Source organism: Rhinolophus ferrumequinum, chromosome 17 (genome assembly GCF_004115265.2).
Source record: "Rhinolophus ferrumequinum isolate MPI-CBG mRhiFer1 chromosome 17, mRhiFer1_v1.p, whole genome shotgun sequence".
NCBI lineage: Eukaryota > Metazoa > Chordata > Mammalia > Chiroptera > Rhinolophidae > Rhinolophus > Rhinolophus ferrumequinum.
Genome location: NC_046300.1, coordinates 64,601,417 through 64,629,396, shown reverse-complemented (window position 1 = coordinate 64,629,396; position 27,980 = coordinate 64,601,417). Strand labels below are relative to the sequence as shown.

General features: G+C 40.3%; 1 protein-coding gene across 9 annotated transcripts in view; it reads left to right on the top strand.

The window, feature by feature from the left end:
- The window catches only part of FOXP1 (forkhead box P1), a 564,989-nt gene that overhangs the window by 494,225 nt on the left and 42,784 nt on the right, over positions 1–27,980 (top strand). For all 9 annotated transcript variants that reach the window (XM_033131911.1, XM_033131909.1, XM_033131910.1 and 6 more), the window contains one exon: positions 19,900–20,004. In XM_033131911.1, the coding sequence (XP_032987802.1) occupies positions 19,900–20,004 (105 nt within the window). The remainder of the gene's footprint in view (positions 1–19,899; positions 20,005–27,980) is intronic.

Below are 27,980 nucleotides of genomic sequence, written 5' to 3'. Positions count from 1 at the left end.
ACTACTTAAGTAATTGCCTGAATTAAAATTCTAAATATCACATTATATTATGGAGCGCTAGGGAAAGGGAAGGGCGCTCACACTTGAGTAGTTCTTCCTCTGAGCCAAGCACTGGCTAAACTTGCCTTTGGAGTGATGTCTCATTTTATCCACATGACCTCTGCAAAGCAGTAGGGATTCTTATACCCATTTTACAGATGAGGAAATTGAGTAATAGAGATTCAATAACTGACCTAGGGTCACAGAACTTGTTAGTGGCATATCCAAGATCCAAATTTCAGTTTGGATCTTTTTTAGTTTATAAAACAGCACTTAAAGTCTGCAATCGTCTTAGACGTGATTACAGCCATGCACCCATCATGACGTTTTGGTCAACAATGAACTGCACAGAGGATGGTGGCCCCATAAAATTATAATCAAGCTGAAGAATCCCTATCACCCAGTGACATCTTAATATCATAGCACAACCCATCCCTCACGTGTCTGTGGTGATGCTGGGTAAACGAGCCTACTGCGCTGCCCGTCGTAGAAAAGTACAGCACATACAATTAGGTACAGTCCAGACTACTTGGTAATGATAATAAACGATTGCATTACTGGTTTATATGTTTACTGTACTTTTTATTGTCAATTTAAAGGGTACTCTTTCTCCTCATGGGAAAAGGTGTGCTCTAAAACAGTGGCCGCGTTACGCCGGCAGCAGCCTCATGCGTCTCGTGCTTCCCACATCTCTCGATTGCATCATTTTCTCTGGTGCTTGATTTAATCTCGTTGTTTTGTGCAGGAACATGCTGTACAGGCCTGTAGCCCAGGAGCAGGAGGCTGTACCACAGAGCCGAGCTGTGTAGTGGGCTCTACCATCGAGGTGTGTGTAGGGGCGCTCTGTGATATTCGTACGGTGACGAAATCGCCTAACGATGCGTTTCTCAGAACGTATCCCTGTCATTAAGCATCACATGATTGCTTAATTATGATAAATTAAAGTCAATGTTCCTAAAAGAAATTTTAAATTTAATTTAAAATCAATTCAACAACATATGTATTCACTTAACCTACTGTGTGCAAAGCAGCACATTTAAAGGAAAATGGCAGTTGCCTCTTTTAACTTGGATACAGATATTTACTAGGCCTTTCATGAAGGGAGGGGGTGGGTAGGACTTGAAAAATATAAATCGTTTAAGGTCTGAAACAGCACATAAAAAACAAAAATGAACCCCATGCAGGATTTGCACACAGGCAAATGCAAAACAAGCCTCTCAGTCTTTTCAAAGTGTCCTCACTTTCCTTCCTGTCTTATAAATCTTGTGTTTCCTCAGTGATAGATCATATGGTCTTTATTCTATTTCAGCTGTCCTCTGAAGTCCATATTAGAAATAGTCCTCTTTTTCTGATCCTTCCCAGATTTTTGCTTTCAGTTCACCACCATCAGTAGATGTTTTATAACTTGAGTAGTCTCAGATTCGTAGCTCTTCTAAATATTTGTTCCAAGTCTTCTTCAAGCATTTAGTTAAGAGCTTTCTTTAAACTCTGGGAAGATCACAGTTCTGCAGCCTCTTCTTTCTTGGAGGCTGTCGTGTCCTCAGAACCAGGTGACCCACACTGGGCCCCTTTTCTCTCTCAGGTCTGCCCTGCCTCATGTCCTCTCATGGCGCCCCTGCCTTCATTTTTATTCCCATTTGTTGATGCAGCCCCGTGGAGTCCAGTTGCTTGCATTTTCTACACTTCACAGTTGGCAGCTATTTTCAAATAACCCCAAAAGGTTTTCGCTTGGCTAGTGTACTTTCAGACAGTTTCACTTGATACACAGTCTCTTGTTTTTTATTTGTGGCCTCCTGACATATTGTCATGTATTTGACTATACAACAAATAGCATTTGTGTTCACCAGCCCTCACTATTTTGAAAAGCAAGGAATTCAGAAATGTGGATAGGCCTGGTGTTTTTATTTTTTGTATTTTCTGTGTTGTTGTTTTAAACTAAATTCTGTGTTGATGAATAAATATGGGTGCTTTTGGTTTACTTGCTAAAATTCTAGAAGCTTGATTTCAGAACTGTCCCAGTTTCACAAGCCTGTAACTTTTACATATTTTCTTCTTGAGGACCTACTGAGCCAGAAATTTAAGCATTAAGCTCTAGTTCCTATTACTCTGAGTAGTTCTTCCTCATTTCAACATTTTCATGTTTGTTTCTGAAAATCAGATGCTTGCTTTTGTGATTCTTTCGATTTGAAGCACTTTAACACACTGGTTACCACAAATCTTTCTTTCCCATTAGAACACTGGAGAACCTACAGTCAGATTCTCGCGAATTGTCTTCCGAATCGTTAAACTGCTCCTTCCTGCCAGTATGTGCTGAGGCAGTTGATCTAGAACAGAGGTCAGCAAATTATGCCTACTAGCCAAATCTGGCCCACTGCTCATTTGTAAATAAAGTTTTATTGGCACAGAGATGCTCATTCATGTATACATTGTCCATGGATGCTTTCACGCTCTAGTGGCTGACTTGAGCAGTTGTAGCAGAAAACATATGGCCCACAAAGAATAAAATATTTGCTATGTGGCCATTTGCTGAAAAACTTTTGCCAACGCCTGATATTAAACCTAAGAATGTTTCTCAGATTTCCTGATGCTATCCTCACAGGTATTTGTTAAAACATACAGCTTCCTAGACTTCTGCCGTGAAGATTTGGATTCCACTGACCTGAGAGGAGGTGTGGGAATTTGTCTGTCACACAGGCCCTAGGTTCATGCTACTCAGAGGCTGCAGGCCAGCCACTCTGGCGTCACCTGGAGCTTGATAGAGGTGCAGTGTCAGGCCCCACCCAGAGCTGCTGAGCCGGGTCTGCACTTTGACGTGATCCGCAGGGCTCTGTCACGCACACCCAAGAGTAGAAGCGATGCGAGTGGTATGTTCAGGCCACCTTGGTTTTGGCACTGTTGAAAGGACAGAGTTCCCTCCCCCGCCAATTTGATTAACATCCTAGACATAGCCTGCAAAACTTGCCATCCTCGTGTGAGCCCACGGAGTAGAGCTAATGTTGCTGGAAGGAATGAGTAGCTGGCATGTGATGGTGGTGACAAGGCAGCCACCATGTATTGAGCTATTACTTTGCTAGACATGTGTACAGAGGACTTGGCATGGGCCTTCGGATTGATGTTCCCGTTCAGTCCTCACAATAACCCCACAGGGTACTGTCCTCTTTGTAGAAATGGTGTTGTGGGGCTTGGAACGATTTTATAACTTGCAGAAGCCTCACAGCTGTTGGAGACCAGGCTGGGACAGGAACCGCGATCTCCCTGACCCTCAGGCCCTTGCAGTGTGTGCCACAGCCAGGTGGGCCGCTCAGCAGAACCACCACAGCTCCACCCAGGCTCTTGGAGCACAGTTTCCAGGGAGAAGCTCAGGGAGGAGGATTAGGCTATAAGCTTCAAGGTGGTAGCCTGGGTACAGACCTGTGCATTCAGCTATTGTCGGGGAGAAGCCCAGGAGGCAGTCTGTTGCCAGCTTGCCACCCGGCCTCCTCCTTTTGTAAGGAGTTTGGTCAGGTGACTAGCAGTGGAGCTCCTGAAGAGTAGGCTGGGCCTGTCCTGTCAGCTGTTGCAGGGGACCCAAAAGACGTGGGTGTGGCCCGCTGCCAAGGCCTAAAAATATGTCTTCTTTCTGCTCCAAAGCAGACACTTGGTAGTGTCACCTGTCCCTTGTCTGTCTGCATGGGAAGTAGCCTGTTTAGGGCAAAAATGTTGCTCCTTGGGTCAGAAAGAAGGACCTGAGCTAATCAACAGTCTGTCCCCCAGCTGTGCTGTTGGGTATTTGACGACTAGCATGCTTCAAAGAGCTGTGATGCATTTGTCCTGTTGCTTACAACCAATTGCTTGTGAGTCTCAGAAGCGGGAAGGAAGGTTCTCTCGGGCAGTGTGGCATGCTGCTTTATCACCTCCTGTCATTCACAAGTGCAGGGAGGGCACAGGGAGAAAAATCTTTAAAATATTGACTTGCCATGAGGGATCGGTTTATGGATTTTCATGATTATTCACTTTGTGTTGTGATTAAAAGAAAAAAAGAATCTCCACCATTATTCTCTAAGAGCTGTTATGTCTTATCTCAAAGTACTTTTTTACCATAACGTACCTTCATTAGACTCTACAAGTTTTTTTCTCTTTATTGTGTCTACATGATAAATGCTTTCCAATAAATGACATCATTGGTCTTGAGAGTCACCTTCATTTTATAAGTTTCTCTTGAATCCAGTTGATTTTAATTTTGGGGGGATACTGTATAAAGTGAATCTCAAGCATGGGCTATTTCATGTCTCACATGCTGCATTTCCCACACAGTAACATTTGAACCCACCCCTAGTTTCTCTCGTTGTGTAGACTTTCTGTTCTGATGAGTTGCTCCTGCTGATAGGGTTTTTTTTCTGCCAGGTTCCTTTATTGGTACCCAACCATTTTACAGGTATTTGCATGTGTGTAGAGGGCCTATGTCCGCTCCTCCTATATATACTTTAGCTTTCTTACTGTTTATTCTATACCAAGGGTGTGAAGGAAAAGCATATGGCAGAGGAACAGTGAAGACCAATCTTTTAGAAACTCTTGCTGCATTGTTCCTTGTAGTGGGTTTTGCCTTTTCACCTGTAAAAGAGTCTTACTGAAATGCACACTTTGCCACATGGATTAAATGAATAGAAAATTTTCTTTGCCAGATATTGGCTCCACCCAAAAGTGGAAAGGGAAGCCACGAGTCTGCAGGAGCCATGCGTCTTGGAAAAGTCGTGGTATTAACGCTATTCTCGTTAAAATGAGAAGTAGGAGTCCTGTGTTCTTAAGCCAGTAATGGGACCAGATGAGAGGGGACTTCTGCGGGAGGCTTAAATGGAAATCGTGTGCTTTTTCTAGACTTGTAAAGATGCCTTTTTGCTCTAGTGTTAGTTACCCTGTAGCCTGGCTCTACAGCCTTTCCGACAAGCCCCAACTGCTGACTGGCTCAATTGGGTGATTCCAATGAGTGTGTTACAATGTCCCGTAGTCCTAAAGTTTTTTATTCTACCCCCCTTGGTAATCAGTCAAGGCCTAAGTATATTATAAAGTATATTCTCCTCATTAAAACAATAGTGGAAGCTCACAAAGGGAAATTGTTAATATGCGTTCCAGCTTGTCATTTCTGCCTGTGTGAATAAAGAAGATAACCATTCCTTTGGGAAACTATTTTGGGAATCAAACAACAGATATGCTAGCCAGAGAATTCTCTTAACTGTAATTTTCCTTTTTGTGTGTACTCAAAAATAACATCCTGATGGGCTCCTCGGTGCCTCTGCACATACAGAGCACAAGTGCCAAAGCCCAGGTGGTGTTAATGTGGACCAATCCCCTGGGCACATGTCGCCAAGAGTTGGACAGCTTGTTCAGCGTCTTCATCCATATGGCAAGCTGTGCCATTCACAGAAAGGCGTTGGGGCTGTGCCTGGTGGGTACTGTGGTCAACGTAGTGTAAAGGGAAGGCTTCCACTCACACACAGCCTCGTGGCACAGGGTGTGTCACGGTAGATCTGAGTTACAACATGTACACACACACCACACAGTCACTCGGCTAAGAAATCCCAGGGCAGCCTTGCTGGTTTCCCTTTTCTCCCTGCTTCATTTTAGAAGCAAATGGTTATGTCAGGGGATATAATTCAGGTGCATGAAGCGTACCTGGTTAATAGAAAGTCAGTTGGAACAACACACACACAGACCTTTTTGGGTGATGGGTCCTGGGTTAACTCAATTTACGGTCGGCATGCCCGTGCTAGAATTCTTCTGTAAACGCCAACTTTTGTTCTCTGTGTTTGCATTTTCAACTGTGAAAACTATTCAATGTACAGTTTGGATTGTTGGGCTAGTTTAGTTTCCATTTTTATTTTTGCTGTTTTGGTTTTTGAGCCTTAAAATGAAGAAAAGGAAAAGGAAAAGAAAATCATTGTCAGTCTCAAAAATCTGAGAGTAAAACGTTCCCTGGAGTTGTCAGAACTAAAAAGTAAGAATCAAGAAAACAGCTTTCCCAGTAAAAGAGTGAAAAAGAGGGACACTTTGGAAAATTTATCAGAAGGCAAAGAATTCTCCATTTATATACCCTGGTGTTGTTCTGCTTTTGTGTAACTATTTGTATTCTTGTTTGGTAAACAAGCAGACCCCATAGCAACTGTAGCTGATATTTATACTACCTATAAGGCTTCCCTAAACAAACAGACACTCTATGACCTTCAAATTTCATTCCTTTTATAGTCTTCAGGGAAATCAGTCTAATGGCAAGTTGTTTCCTTTCTTCCTTTTCTTTTTTCCTTTCTTCTATCTTTTTTAATACTTTGAGGTATATCTTTGAAGGCTCTTTTTTGTGTATATTTTACATCTTGTCTGTGAATGCTGAGTGTGAAGGTACATTATGGCAGAAGGAAAGAGAAACCTAAAGTGTTTGTGTAAATGATGGCGTCTTTGGTTTCAAGAGGAGCCATTTTAGTCATCTGATGGGGTTTCGGCTTATAAATCGAAAAGGCTAAAACTCCACTGAAATTATTACCATTGACCTTAGATTCGGACAGGCATCTAGGCGGTGTCTGTTAAACATTGATAGAAATATTCTGCTACATATGAGCCCCTATATTCAAGTTAAATTTTTCTATATGAGTCATATTTATGACAAGAACAAGACATCTTGTGTTAAAGATCAGTGTGAGAAAAAAATGGCAGCTTCATTAAGAAAAAAATTGACACCAAAAGCTGAAATAATCCCGTGGTGTTTGAATAAATTATAGAGTCATACAGATAGCCCTAAAAAGAAACTTGAGGATAAATGGGAAGTGGTCCAGAGTTCAACAAAAATATTATGTTCCCAGGTGGGACAGAAGGTACTTAGTACTGGACAGTACTAAGGTGTGCCCATTCATTCCAGAAAACTTAACCATGCTCTGACCTCGCTTCACGTGCCCCAGCTCGGGGGTTACAACCAAGAGCTTGACAAGGTCTGTCCTCATGGAGCTGACATTGCAGAAGAGAAGTAGAACAAACAAGTAATTACATAATAAAAAGACAGAATCAAGTTCTGAGAAAATAAATAAATAAAGCAGGGAAGGGGAAAGAGTGTTGGATAAATTAGTTTGTCTGGCAAAAGCTTTCTGAGGAAGTGACTCTAGAACAGATGTGAAGAAGTGAAGGAAGAGCCTTCCAGGCAGACAGCACAACAAAAGAAAAGGGCCTGAGGCAGGGGCCAAAGGAGAACATGTTTGGCCTAATGGCAGCCGTACCTGGGTTAATGCGGGGGCGGCTGTGTTTCCTGCTCCTGAGGCAGACGGAAGCCGGCTGCCTGCATTCCAGCTCAGGCTGCCTACTCACTCACTTCATCTCGGTGTGCCTCAGCTTTCTATCCGAAGTGAGTGTGGTACCAGGCCTTGCTTCATAGATGAACTGTGAGGACTAAATGAGTACATACACACTGTCGTCTCTGGCACACAGTAGGTGCTCAATAACTGTTAAAGGTTATTGTTCAGTGTTATGCAAGTCATTTATGCATTCAAACCACTTTGACTGAGCATTTGTTGTGCTAAGTATGTAGGTTCTGGGAATTAAAAGATAACTGCAACATCGTTCTTCCCTTTAGGAGCTCAGTCTAATCAGAGAGACGAACATGGGAACAGACACTTGCAACACTGTGATAAATGCAGTGATAGGAATATATGGAAAATGTGATACAGTGTATGAGTTTTGTGAAACGAGCACTAGTGGAATATTGTTGTGTATGTAATATGCATCAGGTGAGACTTTCTCACACAGAGTGCTCCATGAAGGAAAGGTCCCGTGTCTCTTGTCCATTGCCATAACCTGACCCGGGAGCATAGCCAGCCCAGCGTGTAATAGGTACTGAATTTTCTTGCAATGTTCAGAGACGAGATGCAATGTTCAGATGAAGGTGAACTCATGAGAACCCATTAAGGGGATTTACATATTTGCTACCCTTTGGCAGCGATGCCGTAGGGGTACCTGGTTAGCTGTTGTTGATACTTACAGATGCTCCAAGCGAGAGAAAGTCTGGGTTTCTGGTAAGAGTTAATTCTCAGCTTTTAGCTTGCATCAGAATCCTCTGGAGGACTGGCTAAACTGCAAATTGCTGACCCCCAGTTGTAGGGTTTCTGATTCAGTAAGTTGGGGTGGGGCCTAAGAACCTGCGTTTCTGGCACATTCCCAGGGGCCGCAGTGTGAGAGCTGCTGTGGACATCCCAGCGGCTATGGTCTCACTATGGCCTTCCTCCCTTTCCGCTATTCCAAGTGACAGAGAAGTGAACGGGATAACTATTACTTACTATTATTTAGGACAGTGTGTTCCAGGGCCAGAGCTCATCATTGCAGAGAAGAGTTATTAGGACTATGACCCAATATAAACTATTTTATGGAACAAAATTCATTAAAAAATTCCTAATATTGGCCTTTAAGTTATTTGTAAGTACTCTGGTTTTGTCTTGCTAATTCCTTTTTTTTAAATGCCTGAAAATGCTTTTTATGTTTCAATTATCTGCCTGCCGTGTTCTTTTCCTTGTAGCAGTTGAGCTCCTACTGATACTTAAATGTCCAGATCAAGTATTACAGCATTTTATGTTTCAGCCATCTGTTCAATTCTCTCTGCCTCCCCAGCTAGAGAATTGGGCAAAACTCTCTTAGAGAGGAAGAGGCGGTCGTCTGACAACGACCTCCAAAGGTGTTTGATTATTCATTCACCTGATCATTATTAAAAAATCTGAATATGCTCCCCTAGTAAGTGTACTTTTAATCAATTAGACACGTCTAATATTGTACCTATACTATAAACATTAGCGGCTTGGGAGTGAGGAATATGTATACATGCACATGTGTATATTCGTATAAAGTTCTAATATTAACTTAATACATGCACACAGAAATTTTAATATTCTCTAGCCACCCACCCTTTGATCTGATGAATCCCTTTAGAGACACTGAGCTAGGAACCCAGCTCCATGTTTATCACAAACTAGATGTTTATTTAATCCTGCTAAATTACAGGTAGTAAAGAGTTTAATCCAGTGAACACTAAGGAAGCACCTTCTACTACAGAAAAATACAATTACATAAAGTAGGGAGTAATTTTCAGGAAACATAATGCTTGTGCCTAATAGTTTTGAGTCAATTTATATCTTCAGTTCTCGTTTTTTCATCCACTGCTTTCTCATGTGGCCCTCACGCTTCACTTAAAATATCCTTCAGGTTCTAGAGTATAATTGTGCTGCCGTCCGTAGAGTACTGGGGTGGAGGGATTAAATAAGAATTAGTATTGGAACTTTTATTTATGCTCTTTGGTTTTCTGGCTGTCGTTGGTTCCTCTGACATAGGGGCAAGGCTCCACACAGACCTTGTGAGTCACCAATGCAAACACACTTGCACTGACATAATGAGAATGCCTGCCTAATGGTGTTAATAATTTTTGGATTAGTGGTCCCTTCTCTGTATTGACACAGTTGCTCACAGCCACTCTTTGGAAAGCATTCTGTTTTCTTAAGGCGATCCCAGTGTTAATGCTGCCAGGGGTAAGGTCTCACAGGCTCAGGATAACCCTTACTGGTGTCACAAACAAAAGCGTGGCCTCTGCCTGTTCTGCTCTTTTCCTCTCTTCATTCCTTCACTCGGCACTGTGCAAACACAGGCATTCTGCCTTTGTCATCACCTGCTCTGTCTGTGACTGACTGACTGGAATGCACCAGGCAGCCTCAGATACTGACGCTGTCATTCCCTACTCCGCTGGTCTGTGCGCCCCACACTCCTGGCATCTGGGAATCAAGGCAGCATGTTTTGCCCAGTGTAACGGAAAGGGAGATGAGGCAGATTGAGGGTGTGGATGGTGAAGAAAGGAACTTGCCAAACGTATTACCTGTCATGGCACCCAACCTCAGGTTCTTAGCATTGGTAAGGCAGGCAATTACTAGTCACTCTTACATCCTACACATAAGATGCTCCTAGATCCTAAATGACACGCTCCAGTTGTAGAAGCATGGGACATGCTGCACTGTATGCCTTTGGCCTTTTGTGGGTCATTGTCCCATAAGTTCAGGATGACCCTGAGGCTCTTCAGTCCCCATGAAAATTCAGATTGAGGTGTGTCTTCAGAGACTTGCTGCTGGTTCAGTGTCAACTTGAGAAGCACATCCAGCTGAACACCCGTTCTCCTTGAGGAATACTTCCGGAGCTTTTGGTTTTCCCACCTTCAGTCATTTGAGTATGTGCCCCACTGTCATGGTTGCCATGTCTTCTTACATTATTATTTATATTATTTTCCTAAAAATTGAGTTATTTTTTCATTTAGATGAAATAAGCCTTATCCTAAAAAGTGATATTTGTGAAATCAGGGGTTGGGGATACTACATATTTTTGTCTACTGCAGAGTAAATACGCCAGCCTTTAAATGTATTCTTGCTCCACCTGACACTGGCCCAGCGCTGAGGGTTGTGTCACATACTGGGTATTAGTACGAGAGGGGCCTCAACCCAATATGGAACTGTGCTGAGTGGGTCGGAACCCCGCCTTCCTGGTACGCCGTTTCCTAGAAAAGCCCAAATGTATCATTTATCTTCCTAAAAAGTTAATTCAAGACCCTGCTTTTTTTTTACACATGTCGTCTCCTTCCCGGGCCAGGGACACCACCAGGCTTCAAGGATACCTAAGGCAAACCTGGAGTTTGGGAAGTTTGGAGTTGTTGTCAAACCTACTGATTCTGCAGTGTAGGCCAGGATATTCCTGATCAATGTGATACCTGGCAGGTATTATTCACTCTACAGATTGGTGATAATGGAAAATGGGTGCTTGTTAAGCAGAAATAGGAAATGGCCTTTTCCCTGTGCTGACTTCCGTCAGTCCTACCGGTTTTGTTATATGTTTTCCAAAGCAGCCTTGCCTGTAATGCTTAAATAATGACTTTGGGCTCACAAGCATTTTTATGAGTTTGCAGCTATTGCTCGGATGGGTTGCCCAACCCCACTCCTTTCCATATTTATCCTTCTTTAAGCTTGCTTTTCAATCGACAATTAACAGAGAGAGAACCTCCCCAGGGTTTCTTTAAGCACAATCGTTTTTAGGTCAGATACAGAACAGGGAATCTCCAGATCCATAGTACTCACCGTGTGGTCCGTGGCCCGACACCATCAGCACCTCCCAGGAGCCTGCGGAGGACCCCGGCCCTGGCCCCACCCTGGACTGCAGAGTCAGAATCTGCATGGTGGAAAGGTCTCCAGGTGGTTTATAGCCGTGAAAAATCTGAGAAGCAGTACTCTCGGAATAGCAATGGAAAAAGGAAGGTGCTATGTCCTTAGCCTTAGACGTGATTTTCATCTCTCAGGCACAGCCAATGTCAACAATCTTTGAGTCACTCTCCTGCCATGTTTGTTTTTGCCATATCGGCGGCATATACCTATTATATACTTTTTACTTAGTATTTTTCTGAAAATTAACTAACTTCAATAAGTTTCATAAAAGGTTACCACTGAGAAATCACAAACCTGATGCAGTAGTCAGATTTTTTCCCCAGTGCACTTGAACATGAATCTGAAACCATAAAAGAAGGGGTGTCTGTATAGCACTCCGTTCACCACACACCACTTCGGTGGGGATACCCTGAGGGCCGCTGCACAAAGATGCCCCTTTATATCTCAGGATAATTTGTAATTTGGGGGGAAAAATCTGGGCAGAAATGGCTAATAGCTTGTATTTCAGATGTAAAGTTAGTTAAGGTAGGCCTCACATCTTGAGGCAGAAAATTTTGAGAGCAGATACTATAACAGTAATCGCTATCATTGTTTAAAAGCACAAATCTGGCCCTTAATAGACTAATTCACAGTCACTCCAATCACAAGTTTTACTCATGAATATCATATCACAAGGGAATGTGAAATCCTTTAATTAAACATGATTTGAAAAGCCGCAGAAAATTGAGATGACGAGCGTCCTGGGGAAGGAGAGGAAGGAGTCACGGCATGAGAGAGAGAGAGAAGTGTGTGAGTGTGTCCCAGTCTGTCCCAGCTCCATCTTTCGTCACTTTGGGCTAGGCCCTCTAATGGGCTCTAAAAACACCCTTCTCTTTGTGTTCCGATTATAGAACTGATTGCCAGTTTGCTTTAGGAAGACTGATTCATAAATATGTAGGATAGTGTGTGTATTTCTGTAATGAGCGAAAAGCAAAAATTAAGACAGTATGCGAGAAACAAGATAACCTAAGTCGTCTTACAACCCTTCAGTGTGAAATTAGAAGCCCATTTGCTTCTCCAAGTGTTTTCAGTGGAAGGCAAAGGAGAAAGGTCATGTTCACCGAGTTACAGAAAGATAGATGCAGGGCCGTCACCATCATTTCCCCTGTCCCCACTACCATTTGCGCTTTTGCAGGCAGGCATAAGTACCCTTCCTGGAACTACTGTATAGCACAGAAGACACTTGACCTGTCATTCCGGTTTCTAGAAGAGACTGGGATTGGGCTCCCAGCAGATTTTGAGGAGGTGTACAATAACATGAAAGCTAGCAGAAGAATGAGTTCTAAATGGAAAAGCATGCTAGATATTTAAGTCACCTCTTTGCTATTGTGACTCGGCGTTGATCTTCTTTGTCAGGTCAACTGTGATCAGATTCCAGGCCCAGCTCACCTGGTTTGGTATCACTCAAGTTGACCTTTTTGATACCAGTTAGTTCCTGAAAGTTTAGCCTGAAAAATCTGAAGTCTCATTATTTTTAGAGATATCACTTCATCACTAGAAATCAAATGCATACTCCCATATTGAAACCTAAGAAATCCCTGATATGGTACTTAAATTTCATTGAAAGAAGGATATGGCAGCAAAGTGGAAGGCAGCGGAATGTGGTGAGTAAAAAAATGAAGGGAGAGAAAGGAGAAAGTGGCATCATTTCTGTGTAATGTGTAAAAGAATTGAGCAAATGAAAAGTTTCCATTGATACTTAGTATTGTTATATTGCAGTTATATTACAAGTGTAATGTACAGGCACTTTTTATTAATAGATAGTGCTGAAACTGGGGGTCAGGCAGGAGAATTACCTTTCTGGAAACATGAGGTGTCTGGAGTAGTTCCACCCTCTGCCATCCGGCCAAAGCCCTAGGCTGTGAGAGGTCCGAGAGGGGAAGAGTGTGGCTGACAGTGCTGCGGGGTGGACATTAAGAGGCATGTGCACATGGACATAAGGCCAAAGAACTGGCTAGAAGACAGACAGACAGACAGACAAGGGAGACTTGAGCCATAGGGAGGCGCAGAGGGAGTTTCTCAGCGAACCTGGGTCTGCTTTAGGGTTAGTGGTCCATTAGAGTTGGCTGGCTGGATGAGAGGCCAAAAGGTGGAGAAGAGAACGTGGCCAGTGGGGAAGGGGGGACCAGAACTGCTTGTCATTCAAAGGAGCTGACGGAATTAGCTGAGCTTTTTAGTGGTATATTTGCAGGGTGTGGGAAATGGTTGAGGAGGGAGTAGCTGCGCAGCAGTGCTGAGGACTCATACTCCTTACTGGAAGGCATGGACCCATTCATTCTTTTAACCAGTGCTCATTAAGTGCCTGCTCTTTTTTCATCTTGTCAGTAACACAGTGTGTCATTTGTGCCCATTCCCTCTCCATCTCCACATTCTTGGTGGAAGATTGCTGGAGGTTTTACCGCTTTGAGGAGCAACACAGGCCATCTTGTGTGATTCCCTTCAGTTGTCAAATGTAGAAATAGAGGGCAGGGCAGTTAAAACACTTGCATGGTTCCTGGTTATTCGCACAGCTGAAATGAGAAATGAGGTCTTCATTCACTGAACTCCCTCCCCTCCCCTTAGCAAAATAGTACTGGTGACTCAATAAAAGGTTAACTTACACCCCATTTATATGTTAAGCAGAGAGAGCCACAAAGCATATTTAGAAAAGATTTTTCAGCACACAAAGGCTCAACAGTATCTGGGAAACACAGTTGCCCCAGGCACTCGTCCTTCAAAAAGTGTAGTTGATAAGAAGTATAAATTCTTTTGAGAACAAGCAGTATATTAGGGGAAAAGAAATCTAGCAAAAATGAAGTACAAAAGTACTACAAATTTTACATTTATGTTCAGTTGGTTTTTGACAAAGGTGCCTGGGAAATTTATTTGGGATAAAATAATCTTTCTGTCAAACAGTGCTGGGACAACATGCAAAGAAGGAAGTGGACCCCTTCCTCACACCATATACAACAACTAACTCAAAATGGGTCATCGACCTACATGTGAGAGCTCAAGCTGTTAGAAGAAAACACAGGAATAAATGTTCGTTACATTGGATTAGTCAGTGGTTTCTTAGATTTGACATGGAAAGCATAAGGAACCAAAGTGAAAAATAGATAAATTGGACTTCAAAATTAAAAATTTTTGTGCTTCAAAGCACAGCACCAAGAAATAAAAAGACAGTCCACAAAATGGGAGTAAATATTTGCAAATAATGTATCTGAGAAGGGCCTTGCAAACATAGAATATGTTAAGAAAAGAAAACTCTTGCAGTTCAACAATAAAAGACAAATGACCCAATATTAAAAAATGGGCAATAGATTGAACAAACATTTCTCTGAAAAAGATGTACAGATGGTCAAGAAGTACATGAAAATATGTCAACATCATTCATCATTAAGGAAATAGAAATCAAAAGCACAAAAAGGTACCGCTATGCGTCCAGTGGAATGGCTGAGATAGACAGACATACAGGAGCAAGTGCCTGCAAAGATCTGGAGAAGGTGGCGCCTCAAACAGTGCAGATGAGAACATACAAGGTAGTGCCGCTGCTTTGGAAGAGAGTCTGGCAGTTCCTCAAAATGTTAACTGTCCCGTAAGCACATCAGTTAACAGTTCTACTCCCAGATATATACCCAAAAGAATTGAAAACGTAAACAAGTACGTGGGCATGCGTTTTCGTATTGGCACTAATCACAGTCGCCCAAATGTTCATCAGTTGACGAATGGATAAACAAAATATGTTATATATATACAGTGGACTAGGACTCAGACTACAGACTGAAAATGAGAAGCTGTTCTTAGTTTTAGCAGGTGAATTTAATGATTCCGGTTTCCCGTTTTGGTTAACTCGTGAACTTGGGAAGGTAATAGTGAATAGTCACCATTGAAGAACCGTAGTCAGTCATTACATAAAATTTTCTCAAAGGCTAAAGTCAGTGTTGAAGTTAAGTCTCGGGCTGGTGTACTTTGATAAGAAAAGAATAAATAGAAAAAATTCTTAAATAAATGTCATGGAAAATGACATTACACCATACTGACTATATACTGTATTTAATATGTAATATCACAAGTTGTTACTACATATTTATGTGTAATTATATTTTTCATGATAAGTCGGTGCTTTCTAATCTGAAATGCTATCACTGTTCTTGTGTTAAGAATATGTTTACTTTTTACATATCAAGGATTATCGGCAGCAATTTAAATCATCTGGTTTTTCTTGATTCCATACTATTTGTATTTCATATATTTGGAGTAAAATTAATGGAAAGTGTCAGAATACTATTTTCTCAAGTATATTGGCATCACTCTGGCCTTTACCTTCAAGAATGAAAAAAAACTGGATATATAACTGAGTGTATAGAAATTAAATAGAATAAAGTAATTTATTGTCTGTTCATTCATGAATCCATCTAACATTTATTGAGCCCACGTTCTGTGTGAGGTACTGAGTATGTGGAGATGAATTAGACATGATCCCTGCCCCGAGGCATTTTCAGCTTGGGAGTTTATAGTAAGAAACACTTTATTAAACAATTGACTCTAAATTTTAAAAAGTTTAATTTGGGGGCAAACCTGTTTAAAACCCTTCAAAGCTAAAAACGTCTTTATCCATCACTGACCTGGGCAGCTTTCGGAAGTCATACTTCTCACATTGGTGAGTTACCCTTGAACAATTGATTGAAATGATTAAGCTCACAGGCTTTATTCAGCCATCACATGCTTACATGGTCACTTTCCCACCATCTTTCATTCTGTAAATGTAGTTCTAATTAATTCAAGTTTAAAACATTCTTTCCCTCATTTTTAAATTTCCTTTCTTGTCCCTTTTGGCAAGTCCCAAAAGGCAGTCAGAATATAAATGTTTGTTCCACTTTTCTGATGAAACAAAAGCTGCCATTCAGCGGTACAGCTGGTGGTGTCTGATGGTGCTTCATACAGAATGACTGAAAAGCCGGAGTGAGCCTCAGCCCCACACCGCGCGTGTGCAGCCATCGTTCTCCCACTGTCAGAGCAAATGGCAGTCTGAAAATCGAGACCTGCATAGCATTTGATTTTTTTCATGTGTGTATATGTGTGTGTTTATGTATGTGAAAAATTAACAGTTCCACAGCAAAATAGTCCTACAGCACACAAAATAGAAACTTCAAAAGAAAAAAAAAGTGATACGGTGAAAATTCAGTTTCCTCACCACCAGGACTCCTTTTGCCTCTCCCCGGAGGCAACAGTCATGACAGTATTTTATGTTTTTCCAGAGATATTCTGTCAGAGCACCACTGCCCATTTGTTCCTTTTGCTTCTAAAGCCAGGTACTTTATTTCACACAACTGTGTATTTAAAAGTATCCAACTGTATATTAAAAATTAAAAGCAAGTGACAACCACATGAATGTTTCCATTTTTGTAAACTAGTAATATATTAGAAGAAAAATGTGCCAGAATGTTAGCAGTTAACTCGGGTGAGGTTTTTAGGTGTGGGATGGGGTGGGGTCTGGCATTGGGAGTGGACTTTGTTTAGTAGCCTACTCAGTATTATGTAAACTTTAAAAAAAATAAGAGCATATAATCCTTTTTATAGTAAAAATATGGTTTTAATATAGAGGCAGATTTTCCAGAGGTCTTCTGTGTGTGTGGCTATGTATCCATGTGTGACTTTCTTTAGACTTCAGGTATCACTGGTTGTCCTGCTAAGGCCTTAATCAGTTGTCATCTGTCCTTTCTTAGAAATAAGGATACCAAGGTGAACTAAGAAATTCTTAGAGCACAGTTTTTATTCAGGCCGTGGAGCCTTCACAGATATGTTAACCAGAAAACAAGGGGATGGTAGGGAGTGGCACACGTCGTGTTAAATCATGTACATTTTATTTCTAGTCATAAATTCCTCTAGTGAATGCATATTATTTTCTCTCATACTATTATTTTCAGAACACTCTCAGCTTAACCCAAAAAGCACAGTAGAATAACCATTTGCAGTTTTTAACTACAGGCATACCTCGTTTTATGGTGTTCACTTCATTGTGCTTCATAGATACTATGTTTTTGCACAAATTGAAGGTTTGTGCCAACACTGCCACAAAAGGTGATGACTCGCTGAAGGCTCAAATGATGGTTAGCATTTTTTAGCAATGAAGTGTTTTTATTAAGGTAAATACATTGGGTTTTTTTAGACATAATGTTGCCCACTTAATAGGCCTACAGTATAGTAGAAACATAACTTTTTTATATGAACTGGGGAACCAAAAAACATCGTGTGACTCACTTTATTGTGACATTCATTTTATTGCGGTAGTCTGGAACAGAACCCACCGTGTCTGTGAGGTGCACCTGTATTGATACTAATTTTATATCCTCACTTATTGAGGTTTCAGGTTTCCAACTTAAAGAATCACACAGAAATATGTTCCATGGCTCAGAAGGTACTCTGCATGCAGCATTTCTCAAGAGCAATCTGATAGAATATTCATAGTAGATTTTAAAACCTAGTACCCATTAACTGAATGATCCCATTTCTCTGCATGTATCTTCTGGTAAAAATCAGTTATTTACTGGGATGTTTAGCCTGGTAAATTTTACTTACAGCATTATTCATAAATTAAGGGAACATGGAGGGAATCTCAATGTCCAAAATAGAGGAATGGTTAGACAAATTTTGGCATATAACTCGAGCTAAGATGGTATATGATGGGCTGTTGTGCATCAGTAAATAATGTTCTTGAAGTCCAGTTGCTAACATGAGTAATTATTTACAAAATAATGTGAAATATAAAAGTGATATAAATCTTTTATGTGTTAAGTTGTCAAAAATGTGTATGTTTTAGGGTAATTTTTTATTTTCAATATTTTCCAAGTTTTCTACAACAAATTATATGTTAACTTTCAACATTGTGAAAATAAGTTAATCTTAATAAAATTGGTAAAGAAAATCATTATTATGGTTAGGTTTTATTTCTTTTTAAGCCATAGGTAATAATAATTTTCTATTTAAATGATTTCCTTCTGTCAGAATATCTGAGAATTCTAGTATTTAGAAGGATTCTTTAATTTCAAATATTGTCAGTAGTTTTTTAAAATTCTATTTTGTATCTATTTTTTCCAGTTTTATTGTAATATAATTGATATATAGCATTGTATAAGTTGTATAACATAATGATTTGACTTTCATATTTCATAAAATGATATCATAATAAGTTTATATCGTTTTATATGCTCATGTCTATTTTATTCATTAAAAAAAAATCCGAAGATGAACATGGATAGGTAGTAATTCTTTGGTCCAATGGAATTTGACTCTCTTTACTGCTTAGAGAATATCCTTTTATCATTTGGTTTTATAAATATCTTTAGTTCACTTGTGTTATTTTCTCTTCCTAAGAGGTACCCCTCAGTGCTTTCATAAGTTATTTTTGAACAATTTGGAGGTGTTCCCAGTTTTATTTTCTATTTTAAGGCAAAATAGCTTGTCATTATTTTCAAATTATATTAGATTTCCAGCAAAATCATTCTAAAGCCATAGGAAGACCTAGTGATGTTTCGTAAGTTGTAGTTCTGTGTATGTGTGTTTGCTGTGAACGTTCAGTGAGGATTAATTGTAAGTTAGGGGCAAGTGTCATTTGTGTGTATCTGGTCTGCTCTGTGAATCAGTCAGATGTAGGAATACATCTTCTCGTGGTAATAGGAAATGCAAGGCGTGTGTGTGTGTGTTCATAATTCACTGTCCTTTGCAAAATAGACCTTTCCTCGAAGAGAATGTGCTTGTGTACAAAACAGAACTTTCAGTGTTAGTTTTATATTTCTGTTTGATGGAATATAAGGTTATGGAATGACTGCAAAAATAATTTGTCTGAAAGAAGTCTGGATGCAGAAATCTCATAGAGAAAATGTTTGAGAATGTGGTTCAGCAGCGAGTGTGGCAGGTACACTCTCCCAGCACCTCGGGGGCTCGGATCAAAGCTCCCCTGACTGGATCCCTGGCCCAATCATCATGTATTGATTGGAACCCCATGAGGATTAACCCCTTCAAGTTCTTGCCAAGTTTGTTCTCACGTGGTGTCATTAATGTTAGGGATATAATCTTGCCCCTATTAGCTTTTTTAAATTTTTTTTTTCCCTTTTAATCTAATCATCTACTTGGATACATTTGTCTTTCTAACTTTTATTCTCAATTATTTAATTTCACTGTTTTTTGCTTGATAAAATTAACTTGTGGAAAGATTGTACGAATTATGCAAAAGTAGTTTATGGTGGAAGGGAAGAGGAAAATGTGTAATATTTTGGGTGGAAAGCAGTAAGAAAATCTCAAAATCAAGTACAGATTTTATAATTTTCATTATAGAGGTTAAAAGACAAGTCTTAGCTTCTTCAAAGGTCCTTCACAGTCTGAGTAGAGAGCTTTGCCTCTAACAGAAGGCTGTCAAACGCTTTTCATATATGGTTGGTGCGTTTCTAACATTGGGCGGTCCACATTTGGGAGTTTAACTTTTGCTTTTAAATAACAATGCAGAATTAATGAGTAAAATTCATGGGAAAAGGAAGCCCCAGATTCATTCAGCCTGCTGTTTGTTGGCTGCGTGGGTTCCTCTGGCCTCTTATGTCTGGTGGGATGGTTCCTGGCAGCAGATCCATTCTCTGACCCCCTGTGTTTCTTTCAGTTTGTCCCATGAGGAGCACCCCCACAGCCACCCCCTCTATGGACATGGCGTGTGCAAGTGGCCGGGCTGTGAAGCAGTGTGTGAAGATTTCCAGTCGTTTCTGAAGTAAGCAGGATTTTACGTTGCTTCCTTCTTTCACATAGCCACCACCTCCCACTGTCCATGCTTTTCCTCATAAAATGCCTCTTTGAGGGAGGGTTTCACACCACTGTTTTGAGAGTGGACTCTAAATGACAAGATCATAGGAATAGTTCCAAAACCTGTTGGGGGTTGCATTGTCAAAAGATGAAAAGATACAAACCCAAGGGCAGTTTAGCTCCTCTTGGTAAGAGCCTGTGTTTACCCGTTTTTGGTTTTGTTTTTTTCCAGAAGGTCAGTGATTAAATAAAAATTCTCCCAATTTTAAACTTGCAATAATTAGTTTTAACTTTTATTTATATCTTGACATACTAAATCACTGGCATACTCACTCTAATTTTATAAAATTGGTGTCACTTACTGGTCAATTGCAGCTTGTGGATTGGGCCTCTTCTTTGTTTTATACAAATGACTCTATAAACATAAGGAGTGGATGCTGCCAACTTGATTCTTATCTTTCTGTGTTGGTGTTGGCTTTTGATCAGATTCTTGTCCTTATAGAGAGAATGGAGTAACCTCACTCTCTCCAAATAAAGCATGACTAAAACTTGGGTTATCCCATTTGAATCTATAACACTGGGAAATATCCCTGAAAGTAAATGATGTGATGTGTTAGTCTTCTCATAGCTCAAGCAGAATGCTTCAGCACTGCATCTTTGTATTACCTTACCCACATAGTACCCTTGTCCTTGAAAAAAAAATTAGACTGACCTGCCCTGCATTATTGACATCTCATAAATACATATATAGTAACATCAGATCATTGGCATGTAGACTGAATACATTATGTTTAACACATTTATGTAGCACACAACAAACATATGCATACACATAACTCCTGTATATCTAGGTGTATAATGGTTTACGAGTTGAGTGTTGTCAGGTCTTTCCGTGTGGCTTTTCTCTCTCATTCAATCCCCAGGAAATAGAGGCAAGTGATTTACGTGCAGGTGTCTGGTTTTGTGTGGTCTTTATATTGTTAGAACAATGTCTATATCTATTTTTATGGACCTAGATGCAAATATTAAAGCCACCCTTAAAGATGTAGCTAGTGTTACCTGCAAGGGGTTTTGGTGAATAGCATTTTTTGATTAATGAATGGAAATCTGTGACTACTTTATAGCTTTCCAGCTTTAATTTTTTATTTTATGAGCATTATGTGGTCGTTAAAAACTTACGTACTTACAAAGTTTTTTAAATGATGTTAAAAAGTATTTCTAAATATCAACAATCAAGAGCAGTAATACTTCGTTTTAAACTAAGCACTAGCCCTTTACAATTACTACAGAATGATTCAAGTCAGTGCTCTTGGGCTTTGTTCTCTTATGAATCACTCATTATAGAATCTGCGTGTTGTTATTTCCTGATCATTTGCCAATTCCTATGTAGGTATTGAGATTAAAAGATCTTGGCAGAAACCACTTTTAAATTCTGATTTCACCTTCTGCCCCAGTGTGAGCTTTGATAAATGTGTTGGTGCTAATTTCACTCACTGATAGAATGGCTGAAAAACATCTGTAAATGTGATTTGTCTTATAAAGTCTTTAGGACTATAAGATGGCTGTCCACATTCTTGGTGACGTGTATCCATTTTATATGTATGTACGGAAAGGACACCTCTACAAGGACACTGCAGTTTCAAACACCTGGAGTACTAAAGAAAAGAATCTAAAGATCATTAGAATTGATGTCTAGACTTGATTCATATAAAAAAAAACAACAAAAAAAGCCCTTTTCTAAGGATATTAGGAGTCTGGCTTTTGTATAGGAAACCACTAGCAAATATGGTTTTATACATGACATGACATATTCTCAGTTCATGTTTGTTCAGTGGAATTGGAATGCCCACTATGAACCTTCAATTTTTGCTTATTTCCTAGTATTTATTTATTGGAGACTTGTTTGCAAGCTATAGAACCCCAACTTAAATTGGCTGACGCCAAAAAAGAAGCAGGGGTTGGTGGAGATGGGAGGACTCTGGGTGATAATTGGCTGCTGTAATTAGGAAGTCCAGTGGATTCGCTAACTTCAAGCATGGCTGGATCCAGATGCTTAAACAAGGTTATTGGCGTTTTGGTTCTTTGTCTGTTAGCTCTGTTTTCTTTAGTGTTGCCTTCATTCTTGGGCTCTTTCCAAGACTGAAGAAGACAGATTTATAGGTCACAAAATTGTTTTCGCAGAGTGCATCTCTTTTCCAGAAAAAGTTCTGGGCAGACTGTCATTGGCCCAGATTGAGTCATGTGTTCTAGCTTTGAGCCAATCACAGTGATGTAGCCAGGCTTGCATCACATGCCCACCTCCAGAGCAGACAGAGATGTTCACCCCTATGCACCACACGCCGTTAGAGATGGGAGCCTTGGCTCTCGAGAATAAAACATGAGTCTTGTAAACCAGCAAAGGGAAAGTAAATGCCGAATATAAAACCCTCTAGAACGCAGTTCTCTTGGTGCTTTCCTTACTTACACACGGATTGGCTGTCTGACAAAATCAGAATTTTGATTTTCTTCTACAGTATGATTTTAGCTCGTGGAAATTCAGAGTTGTCTACAGGTTTCAGTATCTTGCCTGATGTAGGGGAAAATTAGTCTTCTGGCAGATTCCTGTCTCCGACATCTCCGCACGGTCCAAAGGGTGAGCACATTGGCTGTAATGAAACCAACTTTTCTTTCCACTGAACTGGACAGAAAGAGCTACCAAACTTCTTATGGTTCAAACCCAACCATGTGGCCTCTTTGAATGAAGTCATTGTTATTGGGAAGTGACATTTCAAGCATTTCTTCTCAAATTGCCAGATTTCTACGCATCTCTTTCCTGGGCACATTGTTCACTTCCATCCGTTCACTGTCTCTCCTTAGAGGTGTTTCCTTGTGATTCAAGCAAATCGATACCAGAGAGGCTTGGATTCTTCAATGTGCTCTTACTCAAGAAAATACAGCATTGCTCTGACTTTGATATAGGTACCATTTCATAGGTTTTTTTTCACCCATCTTCTAATCCCATAATTTTACACTCCCTTGGTAAGACTTTATGATTAAATAGCCCTAAACTAGCCACTGGCACAATTCCAAGTACTTTACGTAAGTAACTCCTTTAATCCTCACAACCACCTTGGAGTGAGAGTATTGAAGTATTACTCTCAGTCTCAAGGTAAGGAAACCAAGTCGCAGAGAGGTTACGTGATTTTCCCAAGGTCACATAGCTAATAAGAAGTGGAGTAGAGATCGAGACCCAGGCCTCTGCTTTCCTGCATTCGCCCTGAACTACTGCACAATACTGCCTGGTAAGAAGCCATGCGTTTCATTATCTATACGCTTTCTGTTAAGGCAGTAGGTACAGAGAAAGCTCTGAGGAATGGCAGATTGGGTAGCGAAGCCACTTACTATTGGCATGCTCTTTGAGCTGGTTACATGACATCACTGAGCCTTCCTATCACGTGTAATTCGGGATGACAGTCATAGTAACCACCTCTCAGGGTGGTTAGAATTAAAAGGCACATCGTGTCAAGTGCCTAGCCCATACTTGGCACTCTTTAAAAACATTAGGACTTCTTTTTTTTTTATCTATCTAAATATGTTTTTCAAAGAGCAATCATTTTAAATATCCAAGCATTCCTACCCTTGTACCTAGGGAAGGTCTTGTGACTGTGCAAAGTCCTGATGTCTCCAAAAAGACTGTTCATGAATATAATCCCTTTAACCATTAATTTCTGGTTAAGTCCCATATGGTTGAATGTGATTTTAGGCCAGGGGATGGCAAGCTTTCTCTGTAAAGGACCAGAAAGTGACTACTATATTCCCCCGAGAATAAGACCGGGTCTTCTCCATATTTCCCCAAAAATATGACCGGGTCTTATATGAATTTTTGCTCCAAAAGAAGCATTAGAGCGTATTTTAAGGGGGTGTCTTTTTTTTTTTCATGTACAACAATCTACATTTATTCAAATAAAATTATGTCATCTTCTTCTGGAACATCGTCATAACATACTAAATGTGTCTGTGTGGCTGACAGTTTTAACCGGGGCTTATTTTCGGGGTGGATTTTATTTTCAGGGAAACATGGTATGTTAGACATGACCGCTCCCCTCTGCCTTTGCAGAAGCTCCCACAGGGCCACAGGGAAGGAGCGGGTGTGGCTGTGTCCCTTGCTCCAGACTGCTGACCTGTGACCCAGGGTACAGTTTTGTTGTCATCATATTTCAGCCGAGAAGTCTTTTTGCAGTTCCTTGGGCATTGCTATCCCATGTTATTTTAGTTTGAATTCCCAGAGCCCTTCAATTTATTCACATTTGGGAAAATATCCATGCATGTGTTGCCCTGTTACTTCACTCACCAGCCACCGTTTCTACACCTAGTGGATGTGGGTTCTTCCACCCTGTTTTTAGGGTTCAGGAGGAGAGGGGAAAGTGGCTTTGCTTGGTAGCTGTTTTCTGATCTTCGGTTGCTCAAGCTAGTACTTGACACAATGTGCCTTTTAATTCTAACCACCCTGAGAGGTGGTTACTATTACTTAACCACCTTTAGAACGTCCAGGCTCGGTTATTCAGGATAAAAATCCCATCTGACAGTAAAATGCCACTGTTAGCGGGGGTTAAAGGAGGGGAGAGGGCACTCACAAGTCTAAAAATGAGGCATAGTTTTTTTCCCTCCTGAGAAAGAAGTATCCTAAGTGTTGGTAAATCAAAACAAGAGATTTGACACTTTCCTGTGATCATTCTGCAGTGTTTGTTCCCAAGGTGAGGTATACCACGGGCCCTTGATTCAAAGATAAGTACTGTACAAATAACCATCCTGTTGTCTTTCCCTCACAGCCAACAGAGGGACGCTTTATCAAAATCAGCAGATACCCAGTCTGTTGTACACATTTATTTTCCTGTTTTTTCTCAAAACAAGTTGCAGTGCTAGTGTTGATTTTTGAAGAATCTATCAACCATGAGTTATCCTGTGACCACTGTATCTGTTAGCGCTAACTGCATCCTGCCGGTGCTTCTGCTAACTAACGCAGTCCTCCAGCCTTGCCCTGCTTGGGGGCCTCAGACACAGGAAAACAGAAACAAGCCCTGTGCCCTGCGAACAGGTGACGCCCCCGGCAGTCTCCATTCTCTCCCAGTCGAGTCAGTTTTTTTCCTTCGAGACCAGGTTGAACACAGAATCTTCACCAGTAGAAACATTGATTTATAATTCTTTTCTTTTTCTTTTTAAAAAGGGACTCACATAATTATTTGACAAGGTGGGTAGTGGATTTGAACGTTAAATCATGACCACATTTTCCTGTTCCCAACGTAGAATGTAAAAATCAGACACAGACCCATAGTTTCACAAATACCAGGTTCTCTTATGTGCTTGGGAAAAATACTTTTTCCGCTAGTTTTGTTTTTTATTTTTTTTTAGATGGTCACTTGTATAACATCCAATAAAAGTATAATTTTTATCCTTGGTTAGTATCCATTTGAAAAGAATTGGGGGTGAGGGGTGTTTCCATTTGTTTTGGTTATTTCTCCTGGAGAAAAAGCACCATGCAAAACAAAACAAAAACTCCTTTGCATGTTAGTGTATATTACTTATTAAAGCCAAAATAAATTTTACATGTGCTTCAATAGAATACATGGAGAGAAATGTTGAAAGAACATGCCCAAAGGTGGAACTCTGACCCTTTCACGAAGGTCCAGGGCTGTAGACAGCAGAGGACATTTCGTTGGTAATTTGCTTATAAAAAATTTTTTTCTTGTGAATTTTACTTTTCAAAACTGTGAAGAGTTTTATGTGAAAGAAACTACTAAGTGCTCTCTGTAATGTTTTCACAAGTGTTTTTATCATGGTAACATCTTGTTTACTTTAGTTCCCTGCCTAAAACTACTTGGAACATGTTAAGAAAACATTTCAAGAAAGCCTCGACAAAGAGGCTTTTGTTCAACAGCCACCGTGAGGCTGCGAGGATCACAAAGGTGTTAACTTTCAGCCCCTTAAGCACTTCCACATGAAATTCCAGCAACTCTGTTTGTGGTTTTGGAAAAACAAAGTGTATGTTAAAGAAACCAGGTATATGCTAATACATGTCAAAGGAGGCCGGATATCATAAATTGTTTCAACCCCATTTGTGGCTCTCAGTGTGCCCGCCTGGACGTTCGCAGCGAAATTAGCTCTAGTTAGTCCAGGAGACCTGAGCACGTGGGCAGGGAAAGCCATCTAGAATGTGGGTGCCTGCCAAGTGAAGTCCTCACTATTTAAATCTCAAGAACATGAGGGTGACATTTCCTCCCAGCACATCCCAGGTGACAATCTAAGTATTAGAAAATGAGCTTAATATTTTTATGAATTTGACTTTTCCACTTAAGCATTTTTGAGTTATTTCAGAAAAATTAAAATTGGGTGCTACCAAGAAAGGGTTTTTTTCCCCCTTTGAAAAGTCTCTCCTTTCACCTTTCTGACATTGTTCCGGGAGTTCAAGACCTTTCCAAGTACTCGTAGAGGTCAGAGTGGCCTAAATCCCACAGTGCCCTCTAGTGATCTGTAAAATATTAGATAGAAAAGTTTAGACAAGTTTGCCAGAGATAGCAGGCCCGATGCCACCACTTTGCTCAAAAAGAAGCAAATAACATTTGAACGCATTTTTTTTTCCCAGCAAACAGATTTTAGTCAGAAATGCAAATGAAATGCAATTTTTTTCTGGTAGGCTTTGAAAGCATCAGAAAAATTTTTGAATGTCTACCCATGCAATTAATTCTACATATAACTGCCTCTGTGTGTGGAGCACGTTGTATCACTCTATATACATTGTTGTACGTTCATATATTTTAAGAGCCATTAGGTAGCTTAGGTATTGCACGTGATCATTTCCGGGGTGTAATTAGAAGGCATTACTTAAAAGACAGGGATCATCTTTGCTCCGTACTTTTATTGACACTGTCTACCATATTATGGCCATGTCTTAATGGTAAAATTTATTATTAGCAGTAGTGTCACAAAAGTCTGAGACAGCGATTTTCCTTTCAATAAAAGTAGTTAAAAACCTTTTAGAAAATCCATAATTTTGATTGCTGGTACTTCATAAATGTATAACTGGTACTTTTTAGCTGTCTCTTTAGGGAAAAATGAGTTTTATCACCTGCAGTACCTGGGTTAATGAAATTGTGTGTTGGAATTTAGCCAGGATGAAAGATGAGATCATTCCAAGACACTAATATTGGCAACAGGTCTCATAAAAAGCTCTGATTCTTGAGTGAAGTATCATTAGGTTTTTTTATTATTATTATTTTATTTAAATTATGGGATTAAGTTAGTTGTCATTTTCAAAGTTTCTGTACTGGTGAGATTCTCATTTGGCATCACATTCAAAACCCAGTGACCTAAAAATCTGCGCGGAGCCAAGAGAAACAGAGAAATGTCCATCAGTGCCTAGTAGAAGAATTTCCTTGCTTCAAATTTCAACTCCAGTTCCTGTTCAGCCCTTTACAAATCACGACTCTCAGCTCAAATTTGAAATAATGCTGCTTTTTTCCCCGTGTTCCTCCTGTGTTTGATTGTTTGTGGATATTAGCTGTCCAGGAAATCCCATACTTACAGATATAAATCCAGAATGATCTTGTTTTTCCGCAGCCAGCCCAGGATGTATTAGACAGTTATGATGATTTGTTAATTTTTGTGACCTGTATTTATTTTATGTGCGCTGTATACTGTGAGGGTGGAATCAGCTGTTGAAAGAGTCTCGTGTCTCACAGAATGGAAGCACTCTACTTTTTCTTTTCTGCTTTGGGTTTTCTTGCTTTCTTTTTGAAAGGTTTTTTTTTTTTTTTTTTAATCTCTTAATGTCTGTTCTTTGCGCTTCTTCATATAGTGATAAACAAGAGATACTTTAAGCCTGATACTTTTAAACTCAACCCTATCAAGGGTGGGTCTTTGGAGATGTGTGAACAGGGCCACAATCTTTCCAAATGTGTTTTCGATCCT